General features: G+C 42.6%; 1 protein-coding gene across 1 annotated transcript in view; it reads right to left on the reverse strand.

Annotated features, from left to right (window-relative positions):
- Positions 1-5822: 5822 nt before the first annotated feature.
- Positions 5823-26058, reverse strand: part of nell2a (neural EGFL like 2a) — a gene marked incomplete at both ends in the record, with an annotated part of 70734 nt that continues 50498 nt past the window's right edge. The window contains 5 exons of the mRNA XM_079223743.1: positions 5823-5864; positions 7568-7792; positions 10980-11156; positions 13812-14005; positions 15368-15508. Of these exons, the coding sequence (XP_079079869.1) occupies positions 5823-5864; positions 7568-7792; positions 10980-11156; positions 13812-14005; positions 15368-15508 (779 nt within the window). The remainder of the gene's footprint in view (positions 5865-7567; positions 7793-10979; positions 11157-13811; positions 14006-15367; positions 15509-26058) is intronic.

Raw genomic sequence — 26058 nt, forward strand, 5'->3', positions numbered from 1 at the left:
CATGTTAGCCTTTTCAATGTGAGCACATTAGCATGCTGTAGTTAGCATTTAGCTCAAAGCGCCGCTATGATTTCTGTATAACCAAAAAAAGGGATCGCTAGCATGACTGTATACTCTTGCTTTTGAGAAAAATGTACAGATTTGCCATTTTAGGGGCCTGAAACAATTAGTCAATTGAAGCTGTCAAGAAAAGCCATTTTTTAGAACATACCTTTAGAATAAGAGATTTATAGAATGTTGCATGTCAGTGAAATTTTTTTTTATCTAAAAAGTCATAGTATGAAGTGTCATAAAAAATAATAAAAAAAGGTCAAGTCTAGTTTTTCATAATGTCATAAAAAAAATCATAGTATTTCAAAACACAACAAAAGTTATAAAGTGTGTTATAAAAAGTTAGAATTCATACTATATGTCAGAAAAGTTCATTAACAATGTGATCAAAATGTAAAAAATAAAATAAAATGCTATAACAAGTAGGTCACAAGAACACATAGTATAGTATGTAATAAAAAATTTTTTTTAGAAAGACATAGTATGGTTTGCTATGAAAAAAAAGCCATGAAAAAGTCATAGTATAGTGCGTTATAAGAAGTTCAAGAAAATCATTAAAAAAAAATCATAGTTTTGTATGTTGTAAAAACGCAATCATAAAAAAAGTCCTCCGTTAGCCCTGAAAAAGTAATTGTATAGTTAGTCAATAAAATGTCAGTGTTTATTTTGTATGTTATGTTAAACAGTAAATAGCATAAAATAGTCATAGTATGTACTGTAAGACATCTATGACAAGGGGCTGCAAGTAGATATTACTTCCTTTGAAGGGTCGAAAAGTAAGCTATTAAAGACGTTTGATGGAGCAGCAGTTAAAAAGACTAACTCTCCACCGTGATACCAGGTTAAATCTCTGCAGCGAGCAGTGAACGTTTCCTCTGAAGTGTAGTTGCATCCACACTGAACCCGACTTCACCGCTCGCTGTAAATGATCCCTAATAAGAACGTCAGCTAGGTGCTTTGCGTGTTATATTAAGAACGTCAGCTAGGTGCTTTGCGTGTTATATTGTGAACACCTGAGGTCAGCTGCTTGTTGTTTTTCTTGGAAAAATATATTTCATTGTCAGAGAGTATTACCTGTTTCACTAAGGCCTCTTCCAAGTCTGCTATTGGGTTGAAAGATGAGATATTGATTTTCGGAGGAGCATGCAATAATTGAGAGAACACATCAGAAGTGATTTTCAAAACATGTTTGTGTTTTGAAGGCCTTATGTTGAGGCCTTATGCCCATGTTGTGTTAACGGGGTATTGACTACCTCCTCAATGCATGCAGGGAATACACTTTATGCTGAGAGCCTTCGTGATTGATTGCGTTTGGCTTTTAATCACAAGAAGCTTCTTTTTTTCAGGTCTTTCTGTAGGCATTTTTTAAACATTTCCCATTATTCACAAGTTGCTCTGTTAACATGTCTTCCAGTGCCAATTCAAGAAGAAAAAAGACACAGGAACTCGGTTTGAAAAATCCAACTGCTCTACGGCTAAATATAAACCAGAAAAGTCCCCCAGAGGAGGCGAGCCACAGCTACAGATCAACTGCAATCTCCTCTACTGTCTTTGAGCTATCCTCCAATTAGATCAGTGTATCATGTCCTGGCATGGCCCATCACTCTGTGCTGACAGCTCCGTGACTCTGGGAGACCCTGTGAAATGTATCAGTGCAGTCAGTCCCGGCCAGCCAGCAGGTTTACCCCTCAGTCCTTTCACCGAGCCCAAGATGGTTTCTCTCTCTCGCCAGTGGCCACAAGGGAGACAGAGTTCCTCTCTTATTCCTTCTGCAGGTTTCTGATACCGTCCAGTGGAACATGTTGCTATATTTCTCAACATATCCAACAACTTACTTGGAGGACTGAATCCCCACACATGGGTTTGTGATAATGATGTCTGCCTTAATATTCTATATGGGGGAAAGGGGATTTGGTTTTATTCTAATGGGTCTTCAGTCAAATCAAGTGAAGAATATAGGAATGACTGGTGCAGTGCTGAAATGCTTTGTAGCAGCCAGTGATAGAATCCACTGTTGAAAAATTCAGCTACTTTCACTTTTAAATCCAGTCTTCATTTTATTTGAACTGGAGCTTTTTGTGTCATATCTTTGAAATGGCCCAGCCCACGAGGCTGTCAGACTCATAAAATGTGTAGGACTTACAAAATCTGACATTTTCTGTAGAATTGCAAAAGATTTCCAATAGTATTCAACATTTTTGTCAATTCTTTCCTTTAAAAATCTTGACTTACTCGCCTTTATCTGTATCTCAGTCTCCCTCAGTAAACTACATATTTTTCTTGTTAATGTGCATGGTAAAAATAATCTGACAATGGATAATTGTGGCTTTTCATACCTTTAGATTCCTCCACTAAACAATGATATTTTATATTCTAATAAATCTCTCTTTTAAAGTATGATATACATTGAAACAAGATTATGGCAACAATACTGCCCGTTTGAGATTTAGTAATTGGCACTCAACACAAATTGCATCTGAGGCTGATGGAAAGGTCATTCATTTTGCAGTTATTTTTTTCTTAAATGGTGCTAAATGAAAAGCCAGAGGTCAAGTTATTACAATTCCTTCTGAGGGGGCCATAAATAGTTGTTGAGGTATTACACCAAATAACAAATATATCAACCTCATGGTGGCCCTACGGGAGAAGCCAGGGGATCAACAAAGTCATGAGGATTCATCATCTGGGAACCACGTTGTGGGGATATTTTAGTCTGCACCAAACTGTTGGAGCAAACCAAATGTCCACACCTCCAGCTTTTTAATACCTTGTATTAAAAATGCAGGCTTTACGTTGCAAAACGTGTCCTGTTCATCAATCCCAACATAAAATCGGGTTTCCATATGTAATATCAGGATACATGCAGCAGCAGAACCGCTTTAAATTTGGAGAGGACTCATGAAAACACTTGCCAAATTTACAGATTACAGAAATGTAAGCAGAAAGAATCAGTGGCATCCTGCTTATTTGAGCTGTAGCCACAGTTAAACCATGAAACAAAGCCATATAGGCACCGTGGGACTGCAGAACATTTGTACTTGTCTGCGTGTTTGTTTTCGTACAGACAAATACGGCGATTCAAAGTGACTTCCCTTATTGTACTGGCTGAGGCTCTATATGTTATGTAAGTCAATCCTGCACATTTCTGTAAACTGCGACAAATAAACAGAACACTCAGAGTTTACACTGTGACATGAAGTAAATATTATACAAGTAAATACTTGTTCATGTAATTTCCCTATACTTACTGCATATATGATAATTGCCAAGAGATTGCACAACCCTGTTCCGTCGCTCTCTCTCCACAGAGATCTATTTAACTGCACAGTGAATTTTACAGACCAATTTAAGCCATTTGAAGAATGGCAGATCTCTGAAAACATAATGAATGTCATAAAGCCCACTGCTATCGCATGCGAACGCATTTAGACTCTCTGCTAAAGTAGAACTGACTTTTCTCTGCTGCCTTGCTTCGCCAGCCACCATCACAATGATATGTGTGGTCATTAACGGTGAATATAGGACAGGCAGTAAAGTGGACTCCCTGTGGGTCCCGGCATCTGTTGCAGAGGGTTCAGCACTGCCATGGAAAATTGGACATTTAGGAGCCAGCTGGAGGACGAGTGTGCCCTGCTGTGCCACCACGACTCAGGTGCCCACTGGCTCCATGCCGCCACCAGCTAGAAGCCACCGGACCAAAGCAGGCCAGATGGTGCCCTTGCCAACCTACGAGCAGCCGCTGTGAACTGCCCACTGTCCACTGTCCACATCCCCTGCCCTATCATTCAACTCAGGGATGAGTTTAGAGTCAGGGAAAACCTGAGGTAGAAAGTTTCTTGAGGGGCGGGGAGCAGAAAAAAAGCTCAACCGAGCGGAGAGTGTCTTGGAATAAAAATGGGCCCCGTTACGTTGCGTGCTTGTTAATGTATGCAGCTGCAAGGTAGAGTCGGAGAATCAGTTGGTATGGGAGAGGATGCTCTGCGGGGAAATAAAGCCATCTCAAGGCTGAACTCATTTGTCCGCAGCTGCGAACCGATAGATAATTATATTAGGAGCTTTAAGTGCTCTTCTGCGATACAAGTATTACTACCATCTCCAGAGGCACGGGACAGAGGAGGGAGGAGAGGAGTCTGTGTGCTACAATGGTCCTTTCTCTGCTTCTAAAGATGCGTTTGGTGAAGTGTATTCAACACGAGGGGCCCAATTTAAAATCCAAATCATGTAACAACACCATCAGTATTGGATTGAGGAGCGCCACAAATTTGATTTTACTTATTCAATTTACAGAATCAATCGAATTCTGTGTATCGCCCAAGTTAGTGTCTGGTGGTGGAAGGCAACATCTCAGCAGTATTGATAACCATTTTAACAGAACACTATAAATCTAGTGTGAGATTACCGGTGGTACTTGTAAAGCGTTGGGTTCATGGTAACTCAATAACATGTGATCCAGATTGTATTTAAGGTGTGTGACCAAACAGTAGTTTCGTATTCATATTATACAAAGAGTCAAGCCACAAACGCTACACATACCATGCACTTTTACTACGTCATGAATATAATAATCATCTTAGCAAACTATGAGCCATGTAGATCTATGGTGTGCTGTGTAAAATGTTATGGAAACACAAATACAGAATACATTAATACCCCTATTATACAAGATAAATGAACACAATCAATATGTGTTGTTGGCAAAATGGTGTCATCTCAAGGGCTTGAATGGAGGTGAGAATAGTTTGCATGTTGTTGTTTGTCGGGTCAATAATGAAACTTTTAAACTATGTTATCTTTTTTCCAAAGACTTTCGCTTTGATAATGTGTAATATTTTATTTTTTCATGAAACTTTAATAAATCCATTATTTACACCGTACCTTCTATAATGCATGCCTTAAAGTAGAACCCTGAACCTGATAAAAACTGTATTCAAGACCACAGAACCAAATACCCATATATCGAGCCAATCAAACACAATGAATACACACTCAAAATACATGAGCCAAAGACAATAATTAAATGTAAATGGAAATACTTTATTTCACTATTACACAATAACAAGCTTAGAAAGAAAAGATTACAAAAAAGGAAAAATGGAACAAAATGCTACAAAGCACCACATAATATAGACAATTCATAAATGTGGCAACGGAACCTTAAGCTAACTGCCTTTACTCTATCTAAGGTATCATCATCACTGAGAATGTTAGAAATCAGCAAAAATGTTTGGACATCAAGCACAGTCATGCCAGTAATAGTAATATCTTACAGATTTATGTAGCGATGATGCAGCGTGAGGGACAGTGATCCTTAAAGGTTCACTCTTTAGTGGAGAGACAGAACAAAGAGAGTGGGTTTGAGGAAACTGTAGTCCATCATCTGTTTGGTATGATAAAGGTCTGCTTTTGGTATAAAGAGGAGTTGAGGGGGCAGACGTGGGTCACAGATTATTTGCAGAAACACTCTTAATGCTCGACGTGCACGAGGTACCAGTTGGCCGGGGTTTACAATGTAGAGCACACAATAAGAGCTAGAAATCATCAGAAAGTACCTGAAGGTTACATTTTTACAACTGTCTGTATTTGACAATGTGACATTGTATAAATTATACTGGTTCGGAGTCCCCCATCCATCTGGTTCAGCAGATCAAATCCTAACAATGCAAACACTATCAGACCTACGCCTGTGAGGAGGACAGTGGGGAGACATAAGGGTGGTGTTACTTTGTTTTTACATGGAGAACACTGTACAGGTGCCTTCAGATCTGCCGGGACTAAAGGCACATGGGGTCCACTGAGCAACAGATGTGTCCATTCTGGAAGTGAGAGGAGAGAGAGAAGGCAAAGAAACACGTTCATGGATCGTCGTCACACTTTAAACACATCAAACTTTCTTTGTGAAGCTCAACGGTTAATATTTTCAGGTGGCGGCGGTGCTGCGGCATGCAGATTCAGTTTGGCATTTAAGATTCCTCTGGGTGTCATTTCGGCACCAACCGATCCAAGGCGGAGTTATTCTACTGAGAATAGAAGTGTGAACGGTCTCAGACTCATTTCGCTTTAAACTAGGGGGACAGATAAACGCCCTGAATCGCTAAAGGTTCGCAGGCACAGCCCTGCATGTGCTGAATCACCAAACTGACCAAATCAGAGTGCTATGAATCTGACTGCACCTGTTCAAAAATAATAAATCCACTCTCATATATTTGAATTTAATGCAAGTCTTTGACATTTCTTGAAAGATAGCACGTATTTAATGGCTGTCATCATTTTTGAAAGATGTAGACATCATCGTCAGGCAGAGAAGATATTCCATCTGAGAAACTCAGACAAGGGAGGCACTCTTTGTGGATTAGTCCTAAAGCTGAGGCAAACAATGTATGCTCACAATTGTTAATGAAGAGAATATTCGCCTGCATAGTTTAATTTTTCCAGTGATTGTTCTGTACAACAAGTCTTAAAACAAAAGCTTTCTCTGAGGCTCTGTACTTTGCTCGATACAAACTGCCTGTTTGTGCTGTGGGCGAGTCGGAGGGTAAGAAATGAGGGGCGGAATTTGTCCAAGACTTCATTTTGATTAAAGGAATAGTTCAACATGTTGGGGAAAATTACAATAACAGTCTCATAAACAAATCTTAAACGTGAAGCCACAGTCAGCAGCTCATCTTAGTTTAGCACAAATAAAGAAACAGAAGTTTTGTGAGGTTGCCGGGGAAACCAGTGAAGACCCCAGGAAGTTGTTGATCCCAGTCAAGAAATAGTTTGGGACAAACCCCCTGTTATTTTTCACATCTCATATTTGGTCCAGATAAACAGCAATGAGGGATACGACATGCTAAGAAGTTAGCTTCAGAGGTGCTGGCAGATTTGTTCATTTTGGACTGACTAGTCCAGTTTTTATGCTAAGCTAAACTAATTGGCTACTAGCTGTAGTTTAATATATAGCAGACAAAGAAAGTGAATACTAATTTGTTTCCATATAATATCAAACTTGGACTTTTGAAAGCAAAGTTCTCAAATCGAACATCACATCCTATTTGTTATACTCTCTACTTTCGAACAAATAAAGCACTTTCTAGGATCACAAGATCACAAATCATATTTTTCTCTCTAGCCAATAACTATCACAATGTGGTATACAAAGTAGACAGAGTTACTCATTTCATTAACCTCCTTTATTTTTTCTCCTTGACTTTTTTGCAGACTACTGCCCTTTACAATTTGGTGAGATGAGATGTGTTTCTACCTGCAAAACCTTTGTGTGCAGATGAGATTCAGCACACAGACAGCTGAATCAACACATACGGACAAATATACCCCCACGTGTAATAAACACAGGCATGAGGTGTCAAAGATGCACAAACTGCCTCCCCAATGCAAAGTCTGGACTACAGTGTACTCTGACTGACAGAGGGTTCTCAATCGCCAAACTATTTATTTGTGTGGTGTCTTGTCTGCCACTGAACTGGGCCAACTGTAATTTGCCGTTTTGAGGCCGCCAGCGGGGCCGGTGCCTTACCTTGCACTGGCACAGGGTGCACTCTGTGCCATGTTTGATCCAGGAGGAGCCGCTGAAGCGTGAGATGTTGTGCTCGTCCGTGCACGTCTTGGTGATGTCGTTGCGGATGGTGTCAGCCTGGCAGGGGTCGGTGACACAGCGGGGACAGCACTCGCCCTCAGGCACCACGGTAAACTCACAGTCCACGGGCGGGCAAGGCAGAGGCCAGCAGTCCACCTGCCCCTGCTGTACAGGCGGAGGGAGACAATTTGAGAAAGATAGACAGACCGAAGAAAAAATAATAAAATCACATTATCCAGCCCTAAACAAGTTATTCATGCAAATACACATATTTCTCATGACGCTGTATATTTGCACGCTAGAGGGAGCGTCTCCACTTGATAATGGGAAAAAAAGTTGTTAAGGTACCTAGAAAATATAGATGAGCAGAGCAATCTTCCAACGCAGTCAGCAGGTTTTTTTTTTTTTCCAGACAGTCAAAGTATGCGCCAGCTTTTTTACCTGACTTGTTCTCGTCCCCCACTCTCATTGCTGCGCCCATATTAAATCTCACAGCGAACCTTCAGCACAGAGAGCCTTATTGGATTCCTCCCGCTGCCATTTTCAATTGGCCTGAGAAAACAGGTCATACATATGTATATATATATATATGTAACTTTACACACCCTAACTACTCGCTATATCATTCTGGCCTGACCCACTTCTGCTTACACTGCAATCCATGAGCCTTTATGCTTCACACCTACTCTAGAAACGAAATATGGGCTCAGACTATATATATATATTTAAGCAACAGACGCAGACACAAAAGACATACACACATTAAGTTAGAGGCTTGATGCAGGTGTCCCACCGGGGCTATTTAATATCACTGAAAATTGTCTGGCTCAGCATTTTAGAAATGTTGTAGTAAATTAGGCCGGCTATAAAGCAAAAGCTCACACAGTGCTAATGCCCACTCCCTGCCTCTATGTAGTGTGTAAACATTTGAAGTGGGAAATCCCCCCTGAGAGTGTCACTCTTTGCTCTTAGCCGGGGGGGAGGGATTGAATGTAGCCTCGGGTATCTGTCCCACGCTGCGAAAAGGGACATTATCATCTTTGTCTGTTTATGCAGATGTGGCCTATGATCACAAAGAAGAGAGAGAGAGAGAGAGAGAGAGAGAGAGAGAGAGAGAGAGAGAGAGAGAGAGAGAGAGAGAGAGAGATAGAGAGAGATTTGCTCCACAATCAGCTTTTATTTTCCTTTCACACGGAGCGGTGCGTCGTGGAAAACTTGATCAACCTCAAACCGAAGCCGTTCTTTAATCTCTTTTGTGATATTTCAGAAGGTTCTTATTTCAATCTGGCTTTGCATTCGGTGGTCACAGTATCTGTGATTTAATCTCTCTGCTTTTACTGAGGCAGATGCAAGGATTCACTATGTTGTTTCAAAATGCCTCCAGTAGATTAAAAGTACTGACATTTATATTTGCCTGGGAATCAGCCGGCATGTAATCACGCTCTTTCTTTTATCCGCCTCGACCTAAAGTGCAACCTATGGCGAACTAAATGTGCTTCTTTGATCTACTGGGGATTTAACAAGATAGCAAATCACAAGGGGCCTGTATGTGCACATTCTGCAAAGGCCATATTCTTCATTTCAAATGATTGCACGGGTAACGGAGAAGCATTTCGCATCTTGGTTCTTGTGGAGAATGATTTTAAGGCCCCTGCTGAGCCTGGACAGCCATGGCTCTGCTAAGTGTAGCAGCATTCAAGGTTCATTTCACGTCCCTGTCACGCTACCAGGAGCCCCGGTACGACGTCGCACAGCAGCCTTCTTCCCCTCGCCCCCTTCGAATGCTGCTCTCTCCACTGTGTGGCTGGCGGTCGTTCGCTTTGCGCATATGGTCCTGTCCATCTTTAATCAAGTGTGCGTGCGTCGATGTACGAAAGCAGGAGCGTGTGTCGTCGCGGTGGACTTCCACGCGTGTGGACATGGTGAATACCATGTAATTACTCGTGTTTGGATACTGCGTGTGTGTGTGTGTGTGTGTGTGTGTGTGTGTGTGCGCACGTATTCTCAAATGTGTTTGTGTCTGTTTGTGTCAATAAGTGCCCACAGTGAGCACAGCCTCAGCCAGAGTGAAGCCGAGCGAGCCCATTTTCAGCCGACTGTGCTTCCCAGCTGAACAGTGATTTTCAACTCTTGTATAATGGCCCGCTGTAAGAAATCTAAAAAGCAACCCTCGGGTCCGGGCATCAGGACAGCATTATAATGGCAGAGGGGCAGAGGAGGGGGGGAGCGGGGAAATGGCATTAGTGTTGCTTCTCAAACCATAAATCTGTCAGAGTGGAGCCAACTTATATCCTCTAGTATGGCTGATCTTTAGTAGCAAGAAAAGGGGAGAAATAGGAAGGAAAAGGAGTTGTAAAGTGCTTGTCGGAGATCCACCGTAAGGATGATTTGTGAGTCACCGAACAGAAGGAGTGACACTAGTGTGGGTGTGTGGTACGGCTGAGTGTGGCTGTGGCAAGACAGTGTGGTAGAATATAAAGGACGACATTTGCATTTCATATGCATAATGGCTATGTGGTGAGAGAAGGTAGAAGGATTTACGGTTGCTGTCAGGTTCACTGGGAAACACTTATGAAATGCGTCGCTGTTTGAACAGCAGCACTGTGTAAACCGTGGAAAAGGTCGACACAGCAGAAGACCACAAAGGAAATAGCGCTTATGTCTTACTCGTGAAAGATTTATACGATGAACACCATGTTGTTGGGTTTTGTGTGAGAAATAGCAGCGCATGTAGAGGACAGTCGACGCCAGAAAAACACACATGCTGCAAATACTCATCCATCAACTTAACCTTCTCGAAGCACGCGGAGGCGATGCACGGCGTTACAGCTCCCACTCTCCAGCCACACACATTTTCTCCTGTTCTCTCAACCTTGGAGGTGTCCTTCAATAAGATGTATAATTCCATCACAGCACACAACAGTGCAGGGGGTCCTTTGAGTTCTTTAAAAATCACTAATCACTCACTCCTTTTCTTCTGCCACGAGTTGCAAAGCTAATCTTCCATTTTCTCCTCTCTGCAACCTTTCCATTCAGCTCCACTGCATATCTCTGGCCACACAACTTCTCTCCTTGACTTCCTTTACATGGCGTATTTATCATTTTTGAGCATTTCCATAGAGACTGGAGTATTTGTTCCTGTTTCTTCTTTTGGCACCGTGGCACAGCGATGGATGCTTATGGTGTTTTTGCAACGACTAAATTCACGCTATGTAAGCTTTATGAACATGTGTGTGTGTGTGTGTGTGTGTGTGTGTGTGTGTGTGTGTGTGTGTGTGTGTGTGTGTGTGTGTGTGTGTGTGTGTGTTGTGTGTGTGTGTGTGTGTGTGTGTGTGAGGGGGGGGGTACTTACCAGGCACTGGCACTGCTGGCAGTTCTCCACCCATGTGTCCCCGCTGCCATAGGTGAGCAGGCCGTTCTGGTGCAGACACTGGCTGCTCAGGCGAGGGTCGCACTCGGGGCAGCAGAACAGGTCGGCGTTGGGGTTGTCGCAGTCGCAGACCATCCTGCGGCACATCACTTGGCCGGCCTGGTCAGGCGAGCACAAAAACATGTATATTTATTTATATATATATATATATATATATATATATATATATATATATCACGTGAAGGCACATGTACACGCGTGCAAAGGCGAGGCCCATTTGTTTGACGGCATCGTTAAACATGTATGTTGATCATAAATATTGTAATAGGCTGTGTAGCCTAGCAACTGATTTTAAGCTCTGTTTTATGGCTTTTCAGTCGGAGGGGAAAGACACACGGGATTGAAATACATGTTATGAACAGTGAGGTTCCTGATTATCTGTGTGGTGTTTGAAGAAGAGCTACTTGGCTGTCTAGTTGTTGCGCTGATTTAAGGTGCCTTCCATGCACTAGGACTGCTCTGGGTGTGAATTCAACTCATTACCTTTGTCACATCCTTCTCTCCCACTCTCGTCTAATGCTGCCACTTCAAGGTGCAACTGTCTGAGGAAATGAATGTCGTAATGTTCGTCCCAGACACATGAAAACAATTAGTTGATAAATCAATTAGTTGATTGACAGAAAAACTATCTGCGTATTTCTTTCCTGGCATTTTTATGCCTTTATAACAGAGGAGAGAGAGCGAGAGAGAGAGAGTGAGAGAGAGAGAGAGAGAGAGACACACATTTATACCTGCAGTTTCTTCAATGTCCAAATCAAATTTTATGCAGTAGTTTTTCTTCTTTATTGTCCCTTATTTAGGATTCTGGACCACTTGTCCTGGAGCTGCAGCGATACATAGAGTTTATGTAATTTGTGTTCCCTCCCCGCCAAATAAATAAAAGTAGTTTCATTTCTAAAATGTTTTAGAAATTAGCTGCCCCACTGATAGATGCACTGGAGTGCTAAACCCCGCTGGTGCTGCAGGCAGATTGAAACGATAAACTATTTGCATTTTGCATGACCTCAGTCTGGACACATCCCAGCCTTTGTCTTCTCCGTGATGTTTGACCTTGTTTGCCCCTTCACTTAGTCGTAGCTCTCCGTCTAATATCCAGCTGTGTCCGTCTCAACAATAACATGTTTACTGATGTGCTTCTTCAATCACTCAATACAAATATTTTTGACAGGCAGCTCCTCAATCTCTCAAATCAATTAATATGACTCATTTAATTAAGGAGCCATTTCTGCCCTGGTCCTTTGTAATCAAATGAATAATTTGTTGCTTGATCATTCACCGCCGACACTAATCCACTATAATCACCTTCCACTACCGCCAGACACTTGGCGCTATGTTGAGGGAAATGCTGAAATGCAAAGTATGACTGGTCCCTGACCTGATAATCATGGAGAGAAAATGTGTTTGGGATGATAGAATGAGTGTTTTGGACCAACTGATCCCAGATGCCTTGTCACGTCTGGGGCGTCAGAAATCAATCTCCGTAATGACATCAAAAGCCTGAGTCGCTCTGGTCCACCTTTACAAATCACTACCCATAGCCCATGTTTCCATCCGCACTCACTCTTTGTCTTTTAGTTCCTCTTTTTACGCATTTTTTTGTATGTATTAAAAAACGCAAAGGGGTGTAGACGAGGACAGTCTTTCATTTTGAGCGGCATTTGATTAATCACATCACTGCCTTCTAATATTTCCAATAACGACTTTGCCCTAAGGGATCACCATCGACATTTAGTAGCGTAGGCAGTAAACAAAGTACAAGACAAGCAAAGCCTGATGACACATAAAAGAGTCCAGAGCTGTTTTTGGTGTCCAACAAGCCCGATGTTCATTTATGATTGTGAAGTCCAATATCCACACATTTTTTAGCTTTGTTTAGGTCTCCACCAACTCCTGACCGAAATATCTGCTCTTCAACTGCTAACGGCTACATTTAGTTGCTAACTTTGTCTGTTGTTTGGTGCTGGGGAGGTAGCGCATGCACACTAGGTTTTGTAGTGACGTTTAGCTGAAACCCGCTGCCTTCTGTGGGCATCAAACCAAAACATGAGGTGAAAGACACTGACACAAACGTTGGTAATAGTTACCTCTGAGGTCATCCCTACGAGAGACCCCTTACACGTCACACCAGCCATCACCAAATGTTTAATTTAGACTTTTTCCATTTAAATAGTGAATGAAAAAGCAAACTGGAACCTGAGAATGTCATGGGTTGTAATACCTTTTACATAAAGGTGGTATGACATTGGTCTTTCACGCCATGTCTAATAAAAATAAGAAAAACTCTATCCATTGAACTACTGTGTTCTTTTTTCTTTTTTCTAACTACCAGAGATTGGTTCAAGGGGAGCAGTATGATGACAGGACAAAACAAGGTGACTGTGTTGCTGATTGGCACTGTGGGAGACGTCATCATTCATAGGGAAGAACGTACAGTTAGTTATTCTTCGTTATTCTTTGTTTCGACACCAGAATAGCAGAGAGAGAACAAACAGAAAACAGAAAACGTAATCACAGAGCAGCCTGGTTCACACGTAGTACTAGAGAGAGGGAACACCATTACTCAACTCTCGAAGGGCACTGGGCGCATTTCTTCTGTTTCTATCTGCCTCTAAATCTTTTCTTATCTCATCCATCTTTCCACTTGTCCATCTCTGTCTATTACAGTCAGTCAGTCCATCTACCGCTGCTTTGGCTTCTCTCTGTCTGTCTCCACTCGCTCTCTGATCTACATGCCCATCTCCTTCTGCTTCTTACCTGGCAGGAGCACACAGAGCACCTATCGCTGTCCAGCACCCAGATCTGCCCACTGTGCTTGACCTTGTTGTCATGGATACAGTCACCGGTGCAGTTGTGGCCGTGAGGACACCGGCAGTCGTAGCCTCCGTCCAAGTTGAAGCACACGGTGTCGTTGGCACAGGTGTTCCTCCCCGTCTTGCATTCATTAATATCTGCAGGGAGCAGGAAAAAAAGATGACATCATACATATGCTCAGTGCAGAACCACAGTTTGGTTATATAATATGTGTGTATATATGAGGATAAAAAAAGCATTACAAGACCTGTAACATTTGCACTAGTAACATAAGATAAGATAAAATAAGATAATCCTTTTTTAGTCCCGCAGTGGGGAAATTGCAGGATTACAGCAGCCTTGCATACAAGAGAGACACATAGTAAAAACAATCAAGTAATATAAATAAAAATAACAATAAACAGTAGTAAAAAAACAAGAATACAGTAGCAATTAAATTAAATTAAATAAATGTACATTTCCAGAATATACAGTACAGCTTTGTCCTCTTGCTCTATGCACCCGCAAGTTGCAGCTCAAATGCAGCTGTAAAGTGTAGCAAAACAACAATTTTCAGATCTGGGGAGAAACATACAGTATACGACTGTAATGTAACCCAGAAACCTACTTTAATTATAACTTTGAGTCGTGAAGCCCGGGCAGGTTTTTTTTTTTAATTTTTGAGAGCGCCTTTAATGTTCTTTCCTTTTTTTTACTGCCTCTGCCAACTCACACTGACAGGCAAGATGGGGTCAACGAGTCGAGCAGCGCTAGTACTATTGTTACAGGCAATGCTTCGATGTTGCTGTAGATTGAGGGTTTCCATTTTGACAGGTGACACTTCTCCTGACAGGCTGTATCAGAGAGAATGTTGCAGAAAATGAACAGGCTGCAGAAAAAGAAAACTGACGTCTCGAGAGGAAAACACACCGATAATGACACGCCTATCCAATCACACCACTGTGTGTGACGAAACTGAAGCTGAGAGTTTTTTGATGGCGGGTGACTCGTGATTAATTAAATAGAAGTTCTATTTAATTAACAGGCACTATTTTCAGTGCATGCTTCTCTAATCTCTCAACCTTAAATCTAGAGATCTTTGATGCGACTGAGATGTAAAATCAGAGGCCATTTAACGGAAAATAAATTGGGTGTTTTCTAGTAATGTGGCATTGTGGAGCTATAAGACCCCAAAACTGATATTCTTGCAATGCTAAAATCTATGAAGCAGAATTTAAACCTGATTTGGGTGAAATAACTCTAAAATCGGAGGTGATGTGACTTTGTCATGTTCGTCCAATTGGCTTCACAACCTCAAAAGAAAATTTACAAATGTAAATTTTGCACACAAAAGAAAAAAGTAAAACGTAATCAACATGTATTGGGATATATTATCCTCTTTACAAAAAAAACGAAACAAGTGACGGAATTATCCAAGTTGCGATCCAAAATTCACAATAAAAATGAAACCTTTTTCCCCGTCACTTTGTGTATTTGAGTAGTGAAGGTGGACCACTCACCTACGCACGATTCCCCACTGGCGGAAAACAAGCCGTTGTCATGGTAGCCGTCACGGCACTCACAGTGGTACCAGCCGGGCAAGTTGACACAAGTGGATTTACTATCACACTCGACAAAGCCGTCCGCACATTCATCAATATCTGAAGAGAAGAAGAATAAGACATCCATATACAGTCGCTATCTTTGTTGGTTTCAAAATATGCTCTTGACAGGGAACGGCTATTGAGCTCCATATTCTTGCCCGATAGGCATTTTCTACACTGACTGACTTATAATTGATATAACAACATGTCTAGCGTTTGAGTGAATCCAGTCCGTAGGCTTCATTGATCAAGCACAGTTGCATAGCCGGAGAAGGACATCTGTATCAATAAAAGATAGCCGGGAATGAATGGATCTAATATAACAAGCCTATTCTTAGAAGCCGGAGATTTAACGGGCTTGCATTTTTGAAAATGCCAGTAAAGAAGAAGAAGAAAATCAAACACGGTCTAACCCTCCAACACATGCAGACAAACAAATACATTATGAGGTGTGTGTACACTTTAACTGAACTTTACTTGGACAATAGGAGTTAATACGAGGTGACGTGTGGAGAAGCTCATCAAAGGGCTTTAACGCAGCTTCTAACACATCCTGTGGGCGGTTGTCAATAGATGGAGCTCCTGTTTGTTTTCACACAGCTCCACTTAGAAATATCCTTGACTCTGCCTCCTCCTTCAGCTCTTGTCTTTAATGAAAAGACTTTGATTACATGCTCTGACGCGCTCCCCGCTGGATTTTTTCTTCTTCTCTCTTTCACTCTCTCGCTCCCCGCTTCTGTTTACAGCGGGGCCAACATCCAGCGCTTTTATTTCAACGAGGGGCCGGGCAACTTCTCCTGCAAACGTCAACCAAGAACAAATCTAATATCATTTCCAACAATGAGCACAATAACAAACACGGAGACGGATCACTCTGATATTTCAGCTAACATTTAATTAAACTGAGGGCCAGGCCCACACAAGAGAGGAAATAAAACCCGTCATTATACAGTGGCGCTAAATGTGTTAGGCCCAGACATGCACCGTGATTAAATGTGTCTGTATGGTCTGTGATGTTTTTTTGTGCATGATGCATGATGCTCTGCTCTCATTATGAAAATGGCAGTGTGCCGCGTCTGACCTTCTCCACATCTGCCTGCAACAGTATCCCCCATAGAGCGACAAACAGACGGGCTCGTGGTCCCCCACCGCCCGGGCAGTAATGGGATTAAGATCTATTGGCTAATGAGCCCTCAGTCTTTTAATAGAATTTCTCCAGCAGATTAACTGTTGATGAAATGTCCTGCAGATTACGGCCTTATCTATTCAAAATTGACCCGCATTTTTCTGAGAAGCAGGTTTGCTTCAAAACCTGTCGAATATGTATTCCCCGCCGTCTTCCAAGCTTCCAACGTTGCAGACTTTCAAGCAGAAGCTCACATTTGACTAATTACATCAGTTTGGTGAGAGCAGAGCACCTTCTTTTCTCCCCTTAGGTCAGCAACGCTGGGGTTAAAAGGACACGAGTCTACAGAAGATACTCTGAACAAGCCTATCTCTAAAAAAAAAAAAAAAAAAAAAAGGAATATGAGTTCTCCTCACTCCTGAAGAGAAACATCCAATGCTCTTTGCTGCCTGTGAATTTCAAAGTGATAAAAGTGCACAGAGCGTTTAAAGGGAAAAGCTGCATGAGGTCTGCCGGTCTCGAAAAAACAAAAAAACAAAAAAACAATGATGCTGAATTTGTTTGGATCATCCTCTTCTCCCCCATAAGGCTGGATGGAAGTGTTCAGAGTACAACGGATACTATTTATAACAGACACTGATGGTGAAGGGAGTCTAAAAATATGCAAATAGCTATTTTCAGCTATTTTCATTCAGGTGTTGACTTGTCTCGGGCTATATCAACAGAGGGTTACACCCTCAGCAAAAGATTCATCGTTTTCTCTTTTTATCGAGCCCAAATCTGTCAGCTTCAATTATGGCTCGCTGCTTCTCAGCTTGCTGTCAACTCGGCTTCTAAAGTGCGGCGGCGTTTTAGGACGCCGGAACTCGGTGTTGCCGCACCTTGGACTTTGACAAGATTGAATGTGTGAGGTACAGCAAGGATACAACACGCTTCCAAAAGTCTCGCCTTCTCTTTCATCATCTGGCGTAAATGATAATGGAAGATCATTGTAATTAAATCATCGACGGTGACAATCAGACAAGGGCGCTGCCTGAGAGCTCCGTCTCTTCTGAATCATGAGGCTCCAGCTTCGGTTGAGTCACAGATGCGGATGGCGCAGTATCTTCACAACACGTGTCATGTTTTTCTTTCTCCACTCTAGGAAAAAAAGACCACACAAACCATACAAATGTGGCTTTTCTGAATTTATCTCCTGGAGAGGTCAAGGCCACACGGATTAACAGCTATTTTGGAGTTACCTTGCTGACTGAAAGATGTGTAAACTGACAAGAGTCAAACCTACACAAAGAGAGGTGGATGAGGAGGAGAACAGGAAGGAGGAGGAGGAGGAGGAGGAGGATGAAACAGACTGTGAGACTAGTGAGCCTACTCGTTATCCTGAGTGGCAGACTGGAATCAAGGGCTCTATTAAGGCATCTCTCTGAGGACAAAGTGAGGAACAAGCAGTCGATGTTTCTGCACCCTCCTGGGCTCGTTATGCCACTCGGCCACCTCCTCCTCTTCTCTTTCTTCATCCTCTGCCTTCGCCTCTCCATGTGTTCCCCTTTTTACTTTGCCCGTCTATTCCCTGTCTCAGAGCTCAGGCCTCGTCGTCACCTTTCCACGTCGCTGCAGTTTTCTCTCTCTTTGAGCAGTAAGAGGCAGAGTTTAGAGTTTAGTCTTGCCTGCCCTCTCGTCTTCATCCCTCCCTTTCATTGTCCCTGCTCCCTCCAACCTCTCCGCTTCCTCCCGGCTTCCTATTCTGCTGCCGGATAGGTGCACTTCTCTGCTTTTACCCCATCATTCTTTCCTTGCTTCCACCATTGTCGCTTCCATCCCGCCGTGTCTTTCACCTCCTCTGACTGACAGGAAGCCCTGGGGGTTGCGGTGCAGCTCTACGGTGTTGCAGCACCGCTACCGCTACCACACGTACATCTCCCGTACCGTAACCTGATTCAAACTGATTTCCATCCCCATAGAGGTCTACCTGGTAATCCTGATAGGCACCAGGAGGCATTATTCAAAGACATCTCCGGATCTTCACTGAACCTTCCCTCCTGCTTTTAAGTCGGATGCCATTTAACAATGAATGGATTTAAAAATTAGCTGAATTTGTCATGTCAGATCACGTTTGCAATGAAGGCTGAGAAAAGGCGGCAGAACCTTTAAGTCGATATTAATGTGTACAAAGCTTTTATCGGCACGTGTGCGACACAGCGACAAGGTAAGAAATGGATTACAGATGCCTGCTCTTTAATGTACGGCGCAGTGCAATTGAGTGGTTGTCACTGGTCCTCAGTCTTCATTAAGAGAATGAGCAAATCTCAAGTAATCAATCAATCATTATGAAGCCAGAGGAAAATTGAGTTACACACTGGGTTCCTGAAGATGAAACAGACACTGAAACACAAATCCATATCTGCAAGCACTTGAGTGGGAGAGTGGATGAGTAATCATGGAAAACTGAAAACAAGCCCTGTGAACAATCGGTAGCTGCAAGCGCACACACAACGCAATCCCTCTCTATGGCTGTGAAATTCCTCCACCCTTGAACTGAAGTCACCGTTTGTAAACTGATCTTTGAAAACATGTAAAAGTGAGTTTCAGCACGGTTGCTGTGTTTTTGGAAGTATTAAAGTTTTTAGAGAGAGGACGGATCATACCTGTAAATACCTGTGTCAGGAAGGAATACCGATTGTTTTCTCACTGAAGATGAATGCAAGATATTAGTGTTTTTGCTTTTTTGGTCCAGTTGGAAAAAGGGGATATAGAGGAGCAACGAGAGAACCAGACATTTCTCTCACATTTACACTTCAATGTCCTACAGTGGCCCGGCTAATTAGCTATCACGCCTGCAAAATGATGTTCCCAGTGCGGAATTTACCCACAGACGGAGAAACTGGTATTTGAGCGGAGAGATGGTTCCATTACGGGAAAAAATAATATATAAAACTTTCACTTCGGGATGCAGATTTTTTTTTTCTCTCAAGAGAGCACAGGACATTTAATTTACAGATCTGTATGCTGCAGCAGAGGGGAGGGGGTGTGTGTAAAAGAGCACTTTAATTTTCATTGGCCTTTGAAGCAATGTAGCAGTCCAGTGCGGCAGCTCCGGCAGCAAGCTATCCCTGGGAGATGTGTCATTTAGGTAGAAGCAGCAGGTTGCGTTCAGCTCAACGACAGCTCCGGCCATTAGCGGGGCCTAATTAAGACACGCTAATTAGGGGTGATGGAGTGAGGGCTTTGTGAGGCCGTCTGTAAATAAATAATGAATGCATAATCACTATGCTTAAACAAGCCGCTTGAGCTTCAACAGTCACAGGCCCCCCCAGGCCATGTGGGTAAATCGTGGAGCAAAAGGAGGCAAGAGCGGGAGAGCTGCAGCGATGCATCATGGGAGCTGTCAAGCAGCGCAAAAAAAAAAATTAATACGGTTTTAAATATTCACTACCTGTGCCTGAGAGTCGAGCGGGTGGGTGGCGCCCAGGGGAGATTTCAACTATGATGAGGTTGTGATGTTTGCCTATTGTGTAATACACGCTGTGGCCCCTCGACATTTCTACTTATACAACAGCGGAGCATCAACAACTGCGAGCAACTTTTCTGTCCCGTGCAATTGGACCTGGACAGGCCGGCTGGTGATGCGCTTGCAGCCGACCTTCATCTCCTCGCATCACACTCCCCTGACTATCTGTACGTTTCATCATTATTTATCGTCGCGCTCGTGTGACTCTGGCTGTCTGATTCTGTGTCTATCTGTTGTTTTGACTCGACGAGTCAGTCTGTTTTTTTTATCTGTGTTTTTGACTCGAACTCTGACAGGCTTCCTGGAGCTCCACGTCAATGTAAATGAGGTCTGAGGGAACAAATTGTTTGTCTGGCCTTGTTCGCCTCTCTGTCCTATAGTCAATAAGCCAGCGTGACCTCACGGCTCCACATCCGTCTCTCACTGCCTTCAAAGCTTCCTCATGAACTCACTGGCCATCCACTTGTCTCCTCGCATCTGCCTCCCCATATTCTTCTTCACTGCTTTTTTTTCCCCCGTTCTATTTTTACATCTCATAATAAATCACCTCCGTTTTTTGTGCCCCCTTTTCCTCTCGTCTTATCTCCTCTCATTACCCAATCATGAAATAGCCTCTCCTTTCTTCACTTACCAACTGTTTCTCTACGTTACGTCCTCTTCGAGCTTTACTTCCCTCTTCCTTCTCCAACTTATCTTTCTTCAACTTTCCTCAAAGAGCTCAGGGAAACGTAAAGTTAAAGAAAAGGTTCTAAAGATTCATTGAATATTGTATGGAATATGGAAGCTCTGATGAAAAGAAGCCATTTTGCTTATATAAACAAAACACTCCGCTCTTTAGATCACATCTCTTAATCAGAGTATCACTGCAGATGAAGAAGTGTGCTGGTAAATGATCACGACTTGAGAAAATGAGTTTCTTTTCTTCCCAATAAAACGTGAATTTACAGTGTAGGTGTAAATAAACCCCTCAGGGTCTCTGATGGTGCTCTGGAACATAACCCTTCAGGAGTGTGTAGGAGTCACGAAACTAAATTGCGTCATTAACATTGAACATAAAAATATTTTATCTCTTTCTCCTTGTCCTTAAAGATCACTGTGGATGCTAAACTAGCCTCCCTGTGATTCGGTGACGCTGATGATTAAAAGTCCTTGTGAGCACAGATGAAAGGGAGAGGTGTCCATCCACAGGATCTGATCAAATGCTCTTCTCCCTTAAGCAGCCCACTGCGTCCTTTTGAGAAGGAGAGGCCAGCCAAGGACAGCAGGGATGGCCATTAGTTATAGAGCTGACAGCGTAGTGACAGAACATTTTAACTGGTGGCAAAGCACCCAAACAAGCTTAGAGGGGCTTGAAAGGAGCAGATAATGAGCTGAAAAAAATACACAAACGCTATCTCCCCGTTCTTCTCATAGAAGCAGTCCAGCAATGCAGTCAATATGCACGCATCTGTGTTATGTCCAATTATCTATCGGCTGGTGGGAAATCTTCACAGTTCTGGGGCCCGTTTCCTAAAAGCATCTTAAAGCTAAGATGATCATAAAACCCTTGTTGTGAATCTCCCTATACACTTGCGAGGTATTTTCTAAAAGCATGGTAACTCTTAAGAGTCGTAGGTTACAAGTTTCCTGTAATTACTTTGCTTTCAGATGCAACTGCAACATGATTTATTGAGAGCCTTTACGGTTTTGTTTTATTTCATATTTTTCGCCTATATACATACTGTTATCAAGACTACTGTGATTTATGCAACGTGAGTGAATGTCTTGAACCAATACATAAATAAATAGCCCTGGAGGCTACAAAAAAAGGAAAATGGAAATAAAGACGGAAAAGAAAAATTTCTTTTAACCTGCTTTTCAAGGACATATTTATAAATTTGTTGATTTGCATCTTATGGCCATGAATTGTGCATGTTCTCTCAATTTCCAATGCCTCTTCTTCATGGGCTATGCAAAAGCACCTTGTGTAAAGACATCCAGAACAACCTTCACAATGATGACTACATTTCATTGGAACGAGGTGTAAAGCTACTGGATCTATCTTATAACTTACACAGTTCATAGAATTCATCAATATTACTCAGTGCACCCTTGAAGTAAATTATTTTGTACTTACATTGCCTTCAATATTATATTAATCTCATCTTGCCGTAGTGCCACTTTTCCTGATGTTTTGTTCCCTCTTTCAATATCTCCCTTTCTTGCTTTTAGTGATACGTTTAAAAAAATTATCCACATAATTTGAAGCTGCGAGCTAGAAGATCTGATTGTTGACTAAGTTAGACTACATTTAAATGATTATGCTCAATGGTTCTCTTTTGCCTGTTTTAAAGTATGCTTTGCATGTTTATGTATCTTTAGTGTCAAAATATATACTGGAAAATGTGGACAACTTTACTTCTCAGCACTATGTAAATGTCAAAAAAAAAGATATTCCCTGCAGCATGGACCCAAATGAAACGGGATACAAAATAAGATTTACAGCCAAATAGTATATTGACTGCAACGTGCATGACAACAACAACACGAGTTGATTTGACCACATCAGAAAAATGAATTTAGAGGAAAGTAATCAATCACACAGAATAATAACCTCACTCATTCTGGCTGGCATTTGAAACACGTGTGGGTTGAAAAAGAACCATCGGAGGCTTTAACAGACATTTAATTTGTACTGAAACATCCTAATAGGCAGAGTAGCAACTATGTATCTGGACTCCTCCAAGGGAAGAAAATGGACGCCCTTTTTTGCTGAAAAATAAAGCAATATTAAATAAATAAATATTCCAGCATTTGCACATCTCTCTCACCCGAGCCATATAAGGAGCTAGCCCGAGGCGACCACATTGACTATGCGGCATGTTCGGGGCACACATTACATGGCTGGCCCTGCGTGCATTTATATCCACGACTGAAGCGTATGTGCCCTGCCGCAGCTGTGTGCTGCATAATTCATGACGTGTCAGAGTTCTCCGCTCGCTGGTGTCTGTCTGTCAGCAATGCGTGTCCCTCCCCATCCATTCCCCCTGAATGGTAATGACAAGCCACCAGGCGCACACATGCAGTCGCGAGAAGATCTCGACTCAAACTGAAAAACACATTAGCGCGCATGCTCATAATTGTGCACAAACTATTACACGCACGTACACTTGCAACACACCGACGTACAAACAGTCCAAATTGGGAGGCAGGTGGACAATCAGCAAACTGTTGGGTGCCTTTCTCATACGTATATGTGTGTGTGTGTGTGTGTGCTCACACAGGCGTGCGCGTGCCTATCCGCACCGCCTTGAAGAACTCCTGTTCGGGTGTCTTATGACAGGCCGTCAGTCTGCTGTTGCAGCAGCAGAAGTGCTGGAGTCCCAGGGGAGGCCTCTAAAAGCTCACAGGATTCTGGGGGTGGGGAGCCCAGACTTAGTGAAAGCTTTTCCATGTTCATCCACCCAGCTCCGCTTCTCCTCCTCCTGCTTGCTGCTGCACCGGCTCCACCAGCCTCATTCCGCATCCAAACGCAGAGAAAAACCCACTAACCCCTGGCCTCCCCACCACCCATCTCTCGCTTTGCGTTTCCCATTCCGTCGCTGCATCTGTCAGTTTTTCCCCAAACATCTCTGTATCGTCCTTTCCACTTCACCTCCTCTCACCCTCCCTCCTGGTCGTTACTTCTCTTTCCTCTCCCTCCTCGAATTTTGCATCTGTCACTCTCTCTGCGTACGTCTCCATCTCTTCGCCACAAACTATCATCCTCACCCCCCACCCCCCTCTGCTCCCTTCCCATCCTCCCCACCAGCAGAGCAGCATATCCAACAGTACATTAACCTCCATACATCTCTGTGAGCTTCACCAGAAGACACTTCCCTCACTGGGAGCTCCTGTCACACTGCGAGGAGACAATAAGACGGACTGCCCCCTTTCACACTGACTGACTCCTGAAGTCTCTAAGCGGTGCCAGAGGCTTTCGCCCTGTAGCATGGCGCCCTGACGGTGGTCCTGGACTGCAAGACTTGAGGAACAATTGAGCGCATGAGGATGGTAGCTGTCACAGAGCTGACGAGATTGGGAAGAGAGGGAGGAGAGAGATGCTCACTGAAGCGGCAGCTGTGGTGACAAACATGTTGTCGCCTGAGGCATGAGGAGCGTGCGGGAGATTGGGCGTGCACGTGAGCGCTTGTTTGTGTTTGCGTCCCCGTACCTCGAATTCTAATCAGCCTCAATTATGAGCGGAGGGAAAGCCTAAAAAAAAAAAACAGTCCGATCCCTGAGCCACCAGTCTCTCATCCTCTTATTCCCCTCATGGTGTGATTAGGAAAGAGACAACTGTATTAACGGAGAAACGGGTTTGAATAAAGTTGTTTTTCAGTCGCTTTGAAGGGAGAAAAGAACTTCTTTGAGGGTTGGCTCATCCAAACCATATCACTCACTTCTATTTGAACACTTTTGGAATCATGCTGGTTGACTTTTTTGAGAAAGAGATGATTCGTATGTTAAATATGGTCACTTCACTGGTGCAGTACATAACTTCCTTAAAAACCACAACTCGTCGTTGAGAGCCAGGCTACCTGTTTCCACCCACTTTCAGTCTTTATGCTAAGCTAAGCTAACTGTTTCCTGGCTGTAGCTTCGTATTGCTTTGGTCATCAAATGGACTATTTTGGGAGATTATACTCATTGCATTGAATGTGAACATTGTATATACACATCAGGGTGGTAGACGGTCAAATGGATGTTTTAATGTTGTGTGCACCATAAACAATATTTAATTCACCTGCAATAAATTGGGGTGAAGGAAGAAATGATCAGAAAATGTACAAATAAAACAACAAATATGTTGCTAGATACCTTTTTCTTTTGTTCTTTTTCTAAAATATTTTGTACATGTTTTGTAGCAGTGCTTCTTGGATGTGACAGAAATGTTACACAAAGCAGGTAATCAGTGTCCACATAAAAGGGTATGAATTGGTCAATACAATCTATATGTATAATGTATATGTATGTGTCTTCATTTCCCATAGCTGTGACATTGTGTGACATGTATTGAATATTTGTGCAATAAGGGGGCCAAATGTGACTGAAGATTCTCACATGTATGATTGCTGCTTTTAATAAATTCACGTGTGTGTGTGTGTGTGTGTGTGTGTGTGTGTGTGTGTGTGTGCGTGTGTGTGTGTGTGTGTGCAATTGTTTGTTGGTCTTGTTCTTTCCGTAGCCACTTCAATAAGGGCTTTTAAAATTCTGTACTTATGTGCTTTGACATTTTAGGGAATTCGTTTTATTTTTTTGTGGACAGAGATATCCATCAATAAAGAACAAATACTTATCTAAAACCTAACCTTGATATGATTGATGTGATGAAAATAGAAATATTAAAGAAACGTATTCCACAACAAAGAAATTTTTCCAACCGAACATATTAATTTGTAAAGCTATTCAAATACCGACTGATGAATAGAATCACCTTGGACAAATCTTTCGTACGTTTTAGAAGATTCCTCCTTTGATGGACTTTTCTGTGTGTGTTTTGAGACACAGGACCCTCACAAAAGAGAGTAAAATGAGAGATGGAGACAAAGAGTGAAAGGCAGGGATCTAAAACACTATAGAAGGTAATGAAATGTGTGATTGCCTGAACCATGCCATTACTAGGTCCTCAGAACCCTCTGCTGCAAAACGGGAAGGATGATAAGTCATTACGGTGAGGTGTTTTAACACTTTCTCTTAGCTTTTTTTACACACACACACACACACACACACACACACACACACACACACACACACACACACACACACACACACACACACACACACACACACACACACACACACACACATTTCCCCTTCCTCAGCTTCTCAGAGCAGCACTATGAGGAAATTCATTTACTTTAAGGCGAGCAGTAAAAAGGACGCCTCGTAAAAAAAAAAAGGTCCTTTATGTGCAATCAATACCCAAACCAATGAGCAAGCAGAGAAGCCCTG

The sequence above is a fragment of the Taurulus bubalis genome (assembly GCF_910589615.1).
Source record: "Taurulus bubalis genome assembly, chromosome: 9".
NCBI lineage: Eukaryota > Metazoa > Chordata > Actinopteri > Perciformes > Cottidae > Taurulus > Taurulus bubalis.